General features: G+C 40.6%; 1 protein-coding gene across 3 annotated transcripts in view; it reads left to right on the forward strand.

Moving 5' to 3' along the window:
- Window positions 1-10,982, forward strand: part of RPS6KL1 (ribosomal protein S6 kinase like 1) — an 18,056-nt gene extending 7,074 nt beyond the window's left edge. For all 3 annotated transcript variants that reach the window (XM_034418119.3, XM_034418120.3, XM_087874273.1), the window contains exons 5-11: window positions 1,097-1,144; window positions 4,051-4,183; window positions 4,641-5,519; window positions 5,888-5,977; window positions 6,418-6,500; window positions 9,822-9,917; window positions 10,018-10,982. In XM_034418119.3, coding sequence (XP_034274010.2) covers window positions 1,097-1,144; window positions 4,051-4,183; window positions 4,641-5,519; window positions 5,888-5,977; window positions 6,418-6,500; window positions 9,822-9,917; window positions 10,018-10,131 — 1,443 coding nt within the window. In that variant the 3' untranslated portion in view covers window positions 10,132-10,982. The remainder of the gene's footprint in view (window positions 1-1,096; window positions 1,145-4,050; window positions 4,184-4,640; window positions 5,520-5,887; window positions 5,978-6,417; window positions 6,501-9,821; window positions 9,918-10,017) is intronic.
- The last annotated feature ends 492 nt before the right edge of the window (window positions 10,983-11,474 follow it).

An 11,474-nucleotide genomic window follows, 5' to 3' on the forward strand; every position in this document is an offset into this window, starting at 1 on the left:
AGGATGGAAGGCTGAGTCAACCTTGAGCCTTGACGAGATTTGAACCTGCAGTAATTGCAGGCAGCTGGTCTTAATAACCAACTTAATAACGGGGTGCCTTAGACCACTGTACTACCAAGCTCTTTGATCAGGACTGTCAAAACTCGCGGCCCGCAGGCTGGATGCATCATGCGCTGGTCACGCCCACACCCGGTTTAGCGAAGGGGGAAAAAGTCTCGATACGTCACGTGATGATGCCATGATGACGCCAATTTGACACCCCTGACTTTGATTAAGACAGTCTAAAATATAATCAGCAACATCTGGAAAGTGAAGGAATTTTCCTTGGAGATTATCTGTATGTCCAACATAAAAAGCTCAATAAGGTTGAGCAATTCTGAAATTGGATTGAAGAATCAAAGAATTAAGAGAAGGATGAGGATGAAATCTTAAGAGTAAGTAGTTGGTGGTGTTCTAAGGTTTAAAGCAGGGGTCCTCAAACTTGGCAGGTTTAAGTCTTGTGGACTTCAACTCCCAGAATTCTCCAGCCAGCATAGCTGCTAGAGAATTTTGGGAGTTGAAGTCCACAAGTCTTAAAGCTGCCAAGTTTGAAGACCTCTGGTCTAAAGGCAGATATTTCTAGTTGTAGAACAGAATCTCCAGTTGATTTCAGGTAGTCCTCAGCTTATGACCCCAATTGAGCTCAAAATTTCCATTGCTAAGCAACGTGGTTGTTAAGCCCCATTTTACAACCTTTTTTTGCCATGATTGAGCAAATCACTACAATTGTGACTCATGCGGCTGTTTAGTGAATTTAGCTTCCCCTATTGCCTTTGCTTGTCAGAAGTTCTCTAGGACACTTACAAATGATAATTCCACAACCCCGGGATGCTGCAACCATTCGAATATATGCTGTTTGCCAAGCACTCAATCACATGACTGGGAGGGATGCTGCAATGGTCATAAGTGTGAAAATTGGTCACAAGTTGCCTTTTTCAGTGCCGTTGTAACTTTGGTCATTAAAAGAATGGTGGTAAGTTGAGGACTTTGTGTGCCAACAGATTAATATAGGAGCAGACCCATCCTGAGATGTTGACATATATTGTGTTGCTTATAGGTGCAAATAGTGCAGGATCCAGCTACTGGGGACACCTTTATATTGAAGGTATGTGCTTTTCCCTTTTTCTGTTCTCTTTTATGGTTCTAGATATGGCACCACTGTGTAAGTAACATTGAATTATTTCCCCCTGAATCTCTGTTTCTGGGACCATTGCAGAATAGGAGCATACTAAATGTTTTTTAAATGTGACCGTTTGGGCAGTCTGGATTGTTCTGAGCACTGTGACTGAACCTTTTCTTTGCTATTTGGATTTGGACAGGGGGTTTTTGTTTTTGTTTTTAATCCAGCTGTGTCAGTATGGTAGCAGGAACCAATTGAGGAAGGGGTGAGGATTTAGACCCATTTTATCTAATTTGGGCCTATTTTATTGGTCCTTAGCAATTTTGCATATTGCAAAAAAAGTAGTTGACGTCTCTTGTTCTGAAGGAAGTTATAAACAGATCGGCTTTTTGTCACATTAACAGATATATTCAACCTTAGTAACAGTATTAATTATATTACCTTAATATGTAAAATCTTCCACCTTTAACCTTTAATATTGTTCATTAAAACTCATTGGTGCTGATTTCATATATGGCACCTCTATCAGCAGTGGTGGGTTTCAAACATTTTTAATACCGGTTCTATGGGTATGGCTTGGTGGGCGTGGCTTGGTGGGCGTGGCAGGAGAAGGATACTGTAAAATCTCCATTCCCACCCCACTCCAGGGAAAGGTTATGCAAAATCCCCATTTCCTACCGATCAGCTAGGACTTGGGAGGCAGAGAATAGATGGGGACGGGGCCAGTCAGAATTTTTATTACCGGTTCTCCGAACTACTCAAAATTTCCACTAACGGTTCTCCAGAACTGGGCAGAACCTGCAGAAACCCACCTCTGTCTATCAGGGTTTGCTTAATTGGAGGAAAGGGGCAGGGAGGGACATTTCCTGTTTTTCTCCCCCCCTTTATGACCTTCTGTTCTTCTGATATTGTCCTGAGAGTTCCTTTAACTCTCTAGAGCAACTTTAAAGAGGGAAGCAGGAACTGTGAAATTCACTTCCTTTAAAGCAGGCCTGTCAAACTGGTGGCCTACAGGCTGATTGCGTCACGCTTAGGCCACGCCCACCCAACTACGCAAAGGCAAAAAATGTCATGATACATCATGTGACACAATCAAGCTTGACACCTGTGCTCTAGGGCACTAGTGTCAAACTTGCCACATCACGTTGCCATCACGTGACGTTTCATGACGTTTTTCCCATTTGCGGAGCTGGGATAGGCATAGCCTGTGTGTGATGCATTCGGCCCGTGGGCCGCCAGTTTACACCCTTGCTCTAGAGTAAGCCAAATTCCTCCAAGTGCTAGATTTATCCCTGTGAGAATATGGAAGAGGGCATATATGTAAGTATGTACTTGCGTCTTATTTACATGCTGATTGAGATAATAGACTAGATAAAAAGGTTGGTTTATGAGAAGAAAGTTCCATGATTTGTAATACGGGCAGGTGAAGATGGTAATTGTTTGTAAGTGCTGCGAAGACTAGAAGCCACTTTTTTAGATATAGGTAGTCCTCTATTTACAACCATAATTGGGACCAAGTTTCTGTTGCTAAGCAAAATGATTGTTAAGTAGGTCACACCTGATTTTACAATCTTTTTTGATATGGTTCTTAAGCAGACCACTGCAGTTGTTAAAAAAAAGTGTGATCATTAAGCAAATCCAGTTTTCCCATTAACTTTGTTGAAAGTAGGCTGGGAAAGTTGCATGCAATGATCACGTGATCCTGGGAGATGCAGCCATTGTTAATACTTGCCAATTGCCAAATGCCTGAATTTTGATTGTGGGGATGCTGTAATGGTCATAAATCACTTTTTTCAATGCCCTTGTAACTTCGAACGGTAAACAAATAGTTAAGATGAGGACTATCTGTATCTTCCTTTTTCTTTTCCTTTCTTTATCTTTCATACACCTTTTTCATACAGCCATATGCCTCTGAATATTAATGATTCAACTGTGGAGGTGGTTAGCACATCAAGTTTCTGGGTGTGCAGCTAACGAGTAGGTTAACTTGGTCACTCAACAGTGAGACATTGGTGAAGCAGACACAGCAACGCCTGCATTTTCTGCTTCACATTAGAAAAGTTCCATCTTCCTTCCCCTGTCCATACCACTTTCTATAGAGAGATGATCGAGAGCATCCTGTCATATTGCATTACTGTCTGGTTTGGAAGCATCACTGCTTCGGACCGAAAGGGGGTGCGGAGAGTGGTGAGGACAGCAGTGAACAGCAGAAAATATAATTGGTAGCTCACTTCCTTCTATCCAGGACTTGGCATATAAGCACTGCTTGAGCAGAGTCCACAGGATTGTCAGGGATGCTACACATCTTCTTCATGACCAGTTTTCCTTGTTATCTTCTGGGAAGAGGCTTCGTGGTATTTGAAGCAGAACATCCAAATTCAGTCACAGTTTTGGTCCATATAGTATCAAATTTGTGAACTCTCAAGTTTCCTTTTTCTGTTATGTATTCAAAATGGAAAGGGGGTGTGTGTGTAGCATGTATATATGTGTTGTGTGTGTGTGTGTGTGTGTGTGTACTTTTGAGAGTGGGAAACCGAATTTCATTTTTAAGGTGTGCCAGCATGCTCACAGTAAAATAATGACAATAAAGGTTATCTATCTTATCTTTTACTTTCTTTTATCCTTCTATAATTTCTTTTTTATTTCTTCTTTTATGTTTTTGAAGTTTTTAAAATGTTTGTAAAATCTTTTAATGAAAATTATTTTTTAAAAAGAGATAATATATTAGAAAAATTATGAAGGAATTCTGTGGTCTATGTGGAATGGTGCTTTTTGAAGAAGGAACAGTAAGAATAAGGATGGGCTTTTAACCCTACTGGTAAGCTACTGGACTCTTCTGGCCCAAGAAGACCCTTAGCTTATTTTTTCTGATACTATTTTCTTTTTATCAGAGTATCCCCAAATCCTATGTGGAGACCCGGGAAAGACAGACCATCATCCCACATGGAATCCCCTTTATGACAGAATTACTGCGCTATTCTGTAAGTAAGGATTCCATCTTCCTCCACTTGGAACATGTCAAAGGTGAGTATTTATTGCTAGATACATTGTATTCCTGATTCCATCTTCCAGACCTGTCTTCTGTAAAAATGTTGGGTAATTCATACAAGAGAAATATGTCATATCATCTTTTCTGATTAATAAAAATGCTGTCAGGCTCCTTCAGTTTTTTTGCTACCATAGATTAACGGTTCTCTTCCTACAATAAATATAAAAGAAGATATACAAGAAATTGAACCTGGAGAGACCACAAGAAGGTCCCACTGACAGCTCTGCCAATAGCAGAAAGCAAGGTTGCAGCCCACATATAGAAAGATAATTACTTGTTTGTGATCCAATAAGAACGAATTATAGTGAGCCATCTGAATTCTGATTAATAGTAGTGGCTAGTATTGACAGAATAATAGGCGAAGCTAATAAGAGATCTGGGGTTGCAGTGTTTCCAACTGTTTCTAGCTGGTACTTTTCTCCCTTTTTACAGGAGGAAATCTCTGGTCATATCTTCGTTCCCATCATGGTTCTGCCTCTGTCTGTTCTCCTTTGCTGAGTCCAAAGCTCACTTTGGATTTTGGGTATATCAGGGAAGAGGAGCAGATAGAAAACCTTCATGAAACTGGTTCTGACTCTCAGCAGAGCTGCAAGATCTATTCTGAAAACAACAATGGCCCAATTCCTGTATCTGTAAATCATCCCCTGTTGAAAAAAATGGACTGTTTGATGTCTATGAAACATTCATCCAGCCCTAGAACCTTAAGTGACCACAGGTGGCATACTGAAAAGGCAGGTGAACCATGGAAGAAGAATCTAAGCACAGCCCATCCCATTCCTGGTGCTACAGAATCTACAAGCAAAACAGTACCTCAAGAACATAATCACTCAGTCAGTCAGAGATTGACTTTCAGATCCTGTGATTCCTTTATGACAATTAATGGCATTGGAAATGTATCTGGGAAAGAGACTCCTCAGCCAGAACCAAAGCCACAAACAGGTGAAAAATTTAGCCATGCTGCCTTAGAGGTAACAAGAGGATACAACAAATCAAAGGCAGAAACTCCATGGCAAAACCAGTTGTATCCTGGAACTCTTGAAGAGGACCACAGAGAAGCAAGAGAAGAAGACATTTTTATTCAGAGGGCACCAATTCTTGATCACAAACATTTCAAAACCCAATCAACAATAGGATGGCATGGATCTTCAGTGGAATCAGTTGCCCAAAGCCATACCCCTGTCAGTTGGGTCATAAATGAGGAGCAGATCCAAGTTTGGGCAGCTGAATTGATTTTGGCTCTGGAAGGTCTCCACCAACAGGGAATCTTGTGCCAGGATCTCAACCCACGAAATTTACTTTTAGACGATACTGGTAGGTTTTTCTTAAGATAGAACTGAAGGAAAACTTTAGTCCACATGTGGACTAGTGATAGATGATTTTATTAAAAAATCACTTTTCACTTGTCCTTGAGCTTCATAGCATGATGTAAAATAAATATTCTTTCATTATTATATAATATGGTCAAAGTATTTGGAGGACAGTGCTCTTTAGAGTCATTTGGCTCATCTTTGTCTTTTTTCCTTTGACATAAAGGGAAACAATGATGGACTGCATGCATCATTGTATATTACAATGGGGGCTTCAGATGTACACGTGGGATAAATTGAGTCATTCAATTTAAGAAATGGAAAAGTGTTGCTTGGCTTTGCAGTGCTAACTCTTGTTGACATTCTTCATAGGTCACCTCCGTCTCACATTCTTTGGCCAGTGGAGTGAGGTTGAGCCGCAGTGCAGCAGCCAAGCGGTAGATGATTTATATTGTGCTCCAGGTATAGCTAAGGACTATTGTAACCCTGCCTTTTATATCTGGAAAGGCTCATATACAATATTGTTACATGGGGGGAAGGGAATTAACAATAGTGTATTGGGACTGCCATATAGCAGCGGCCTCCAAACCTTTTGGGCACCAGGGACCGGTTCCGTGGAGAGAGGTTTTCTGTGGGCCGGGGGGGGGCATAGTTTTGTGTGCTGCCTGCATCCCATGGATGGAGCTTCACTTATTTGCATGCCTGGCTTCTGGCATGCCACAGCCTGGTGCTGGTTCATGGACTGGGGGTTGGGGACCCTTACTTTATAGGACTGCTCCAAAAAATATTTAGAGGTTTTTTATAAGGCTGCTCCAAAATATTTAAAGGTTTTGTCGATGTCGGGGTTTTTTTTTACATCTCTAGGTTTTAATTTAAGTTTATGTGCTTGGTTGTTTTTGCAGAAGTGGGTGGAATTTCTGAACTGACAGAAGCCTGTGATTGGTGGAGTTTTGGAGCGCTACTTTATGAATTATTGAATGGAGTGGTAAGTAGGCTGAAGCCACTGAATCTGTATGTGTAATCAAATATTAAGATCCCAGAAAAATGGCTACCAATAGCACTAACTAGAAATGTAACATCAATAGGAGTTCAGTTCTACGACAAGGTGGGGAGCCTTTTTTGGACTCCCTACCTGAGATACTGGATCTCATTGCTGGATTGGTAGGTGGAGTTCCTGAAGCTTACTGTTCTGGAGGATTTCAACTTGCCTTCCCTGGAAGTGGCTCATGATGATGATGTTCCATGATCTTGACTCCGGTCATTCAGAGCCTAGTTTACACTGAGGCCAGTCATTAGATCTGGTTCTTATCTTGGGTCACTTGAAATGCAGTCTAAGCTCTGGGACATTAAAAGCTGTCCCCTGTCATGGTTGGATGGCAGATTGCTGTGAAGCTGTCTATTTGGTGCCACAAGCCTTTGTAGATAGGATGGTCCCATTCAGTTGGCCCTCCTGAGGTATCAAGTTTCTCTCTGGGAGTTGGGGAATTTTTCCAGCTGATAGTGGGTTGTTCCATCGAGGCTTTAGCTATTTGTTGCACTAAGGTAGAAATGTTGCGTTTAGGCAGACTTGAACCTGAATGCCACTCCCAACTTCCAACTCTGGCAAGAGGAGTCAGGAAGGAGGCATGGCTTTTCAAGCTTCTCCAGGTAATTAAGTGGACCAAGAGTTAGCTAGAGTACCATTGATGTACGATGAGTAGTGGTTCTGACATAACATGAGAGCCAATATTTGGGTCTACCCTAGGGCAATAAGAGCAGTAAAATCTTGATATTTCTCCATTGTTACTGTGTCTGCAGATTGCTGCCCAGTAGCCTACTTTGAAGAGTGTGGGCCCCTGCTGGGTAGGGATAGGAACGAGAAGCACCTGAGCTGTGAGGAATTCTCTAGACACCTGAAGATAAAATCACACTGATTTACTCAGATTACTCAGAGGAGATAGTTGAGGCTTTGTATAACAAAACACCTGGGATAAGTTTGACCCTGTGAATCTTGAGAAAGAGGACAGGGTTATTTACAACCTCAGCTTAGCCACTTGCACTCTGAATTCTTGCCCTTTCTGGTTGGTGAAAGCCTTCAGGATGGTGACGGAGAGCTGGATTGGGATATTAGTGAATGTTTCCTTGAGAGGTATTACTGCACTCTCTGAAGAAGCAATGGTACATCCCCTCCTCAAGAAGCCATCAATTGAGCCAGATATGCTGAACTATCAATCGCCTCTTTAGAGGGAACATAGTGGAGATAGTGGTTGGGCTGCAGCAGCAGCAGCCACCTTGGAAGAAATAGTGGATTATCTTGTCCTTTTTCAATCAGGTTTTTTACTTGGGTTTAGCACAAAGTTTGCATTGATCTTGCTCATGGATGGTTTCTGGTAGACTGTGACAGGTAATGCTCCCTCCTGGCCCTGCTTGTCCTTTCAGCAGCTCTTGATACCGTCAGTCGTTGTTTTGAGCCATCTCAGGGGAGCGCAGGAGTAGGAACATGTTTGCAGTGGTTCTCCTTCCTGAAAGGACAGTTCTAGTTGGTTGTGATAGGGGAAGAAGTTGAGTCCTAGGCCCCTAAATGATGGTGTCACAGGGCTTGATCCCCCCCCCACCCCTATTTAATATGTGCATGACTGCTGGATAAAATCATCCATCACTGTGGGGCTTCTATGGAATATTCTTCTTCTCCAACATCGGAACAGCCTTCTCCTTCCTGGTTTTCAGGAAATTAGGGAAAATCTGGCTATACCAACAAGCCATATTCTATCATAATTGGCCATTCCATCAAGCCAAGTTCATTATACCTATCCACAAGAGGGAATTGGCTTTGTTTTTCTGAATGTGTCTCCCAGTTTTATATCATTATATTGTTCCATTTGGTTTTTTTTAATTGGTTAGTATTGTTTTAATCATAATTACATACTGTGGCATGATATGGCTCTTAGAATTGGCTGATTGGAGCAGCCTATAAGGCACGTTAAGCAAGTAATTAAATAAATTAGATATCAGCACAACTGCAACACACCTACATAGGGCTGCCTCTGAATCTCTTCTGTATGGCACTGCCTTTGAAGATTGCCCTTTAAAGACAACTGGTACAAAACGTAGTGGCTTACATTTTGGCTAATAAGGGCCTCCATACCAACATAACACCTATAACCACTGCACTGGTTCCCAGTCACTGCAACTCAACTTTAAAACTCAGTTTGGTTTAGGACCAAAGTACCTGCCACCTCCTCCACAGAGAAGCAAATCAATCATTATGGTGATTCAATTAGTCCAGCTAACTAACCTAACTGTAGTTTTTGGAGGCAAAAAGAAGAGTTGCAAATAATAGTTTTCATTAGCAGCCCCTGAACCTTGGAATATTCTTTCATAGATTTAGGACAGCTCTTTCATTGTGGGATTCCCAGAAGAGAGTGAAAATGGAGTTGTTCTGAAGGGGATTTGTTCATTGTTGAATGATATCACTATGTAGATAGTAGGTATTTATGATAGTTTGATGGACTATGAAGGACATTGTTTGACATTGTGTTTTAAGGTATGTAATGTGTTCTATGTGAGGTGATTCAATTATGACTGAAGTAGGTTTTAATTAGTGCAGAATCAGATACTGAATCCCATGGAGTTTACTATTTGTGCACTATTTAGAATTCTAGAATTATGACTGTATGTAAAATATGGTAATTGGAATTTAGAATTATATGTCAAATATGGTAATTGGTTACAGCTCAATGGAAGTAGCAGTGGAAAAAGTAGTAATGAACCCCGTCTTTTTGTACTTGTAGAGTTTGTATCTGAAAAAGTCTCTATTAAAAGCGTTTCTTAAAACGATGAAAACAAATCGCAAAAATTACAGGCAACAGCACATATAGTACGGGCATACATGAAGATAAACAAGTGCAGACTGAAGTACTGTAGCAGTGTCTAAACTCTAATGCTAGATTAGCACTAATCTCATACTTTCAACTGCTCATTTTTATTTATTAAATTTTTATGCAGCCCATCTCCTCTGTAAAGTGACTCTGGGCGGCACATGCACTAACTTTGCATGAACTGAATTTCTGTTTGCATTAAATGTGACCTGATATTGTTATACAATTTGCAGTAAACAGAATGTTGCATTATTCAAACTCACGTTAATCATGATCTAGCTGCACAACTGCAATAATATAAGCGTACCAAATGTCTGCACTTGAGATCTTCGTACTGGTAGTTGTTAATTTTGTTAATACATTGTCGCCTTTAGTGAGTGCTATAGTATTGTCTTATAAGCAAAGGCAGCTAATGATCCGGTTTCTAAATAGCCCCACTTCTTTTTCAGTCTTTATTGCTGAATCATCCCTCAGGGATTCATCCATACACCCAGATCTATCTTCCAGAAAAGCTCAGCCAATCTGCTTCGTCACTGCTCTCAGAGGTAAGGTTGCTATTCAAGCATGGGAAGTGCAAGATTAGCAAGAAATAAATGAAATTGCATGCAGTGCAATTCTGAATTACAATTTTTTTTTTTTTTTTAGCTGCTGCAGTATGAACCTAAGCAACGTTTGGGCTCTGGTGAAAATGGTGCGAGCAAGATTAAGTCACACAGTTTTTTCAATTCGATTCAATGGAATAAGATGGTTGCAAACTAAATTCTAAATGCAAGGGATGGTGGAAGAAGTATATTTGGTGGAACACCAACTTGAGAAGTTTATCTGTCGAATTGTGCTCCAGAAGATCCACATCCATTGAAAAGCACTTCCTATAAGCTGTATGAATCGGAGATACTAGCACAGCTGTCGCTTAGGGAAGAATCCACAGAATTGGCCTGGGATCTGTGTGCTCAAAAGAAATCAAAAGGACACTTCTGCTCCTTTTCTTCCTAATTGTGTGCCAGCAGCAGCTCCATGAAAATCCTAGACATCTCAAGTTTCCTATAAGGCAGCGGTTACCAAATTGTAGCCCTAAAAATGTCCAATGTAACCCAAATAGAAAGTCAAGCATCCTACTCTTGCAGCCTGTTCTGGCATTTCAAAGACCAAGTCTGATGTGCCTTCACAGTAGTATAAGTAGGGTCTCCTTGTTTTATCCTACTTGACAATTTTTTCCCCAAACCAAATATGAGTAGGAGATAACTTTATATTGTATTTTCTCATTTCCATATCTCATGTTTAGTTCAACTTTCAGAGGGTTATCTAATTTTTTCTTGCATATATTTGTCCTATAAAATTTTCCTATTTTTCACCCCATTTTTTATTTGATGTTACAACTTTTGCAGATTAGTGGTGCATTTTTGTAAATGTACCACTGGGGGGACATTTTCAGTAACTTATGTGCCACAGCTTGTATTTCCCCTTCAAAAAAACATGACTTATTTGTAGCTCTGACACAACCTTTTACCTAGCAAGAAAGTGAGCAAAAGACTATTCTTTGGACTTCTGTGGATTATTCAATGTCTTGTCTTAACTATTGTAACATCAATAAAACAACTGGAGCACAAGAACCTGTGTGAATCTTTAGAAATGTTGCCACCTGCCACAAATAAGGTTTTCAAGCAAGGCCTAGGTTGGGCCATACCAGAAAAGCCACACTGATGCTACAGTTCTAGCAGTGTTCTTTGTCCAAGGAATGGCTAGCTTTGGCATGTGTATGAAAGTGGTCATGCTGACCGGGCCCGTTACAGAGCATACACGAACACTGAATGGACGAGTTATACTACATTTGAATCAAGGGGAAAATCTTCTCCCTCAAACAGAAAATGGAGAGAGGTTCTGGTTAATTTTAGAAAATATTTTTTGCAATATGATTGATTCACTTAATACTAAGTGAATTTAGAATACAGTACGTGCTAAATAGTGCCTAGACTAGAGCATGTCGCACATTATTTTTCTAATCATGACATTTTTCTTCACGCACATATTAGTACTTTAATATGAATCTCTAAATTAGACTAACAGTGATTTGTTGGACCAGTAGCTGAGGGTTAGTACACATA

This window comes from Pantherophis guttatus, chromosome 1 (assembly GCF_059756535.1).
Source record: "Pantherophis guttatus breed Tessera chromosome 1, ASM5975653v1, whole genome shotgun sequence".
In the NCBI taxonomy this organism is placed as follows: domain Eukaryota; kingdom Metazoa; phylum Chordata; class Lepidosauria; order Squamata; family Colubridae; genus Pantherophis; species Pantherophis guttatus.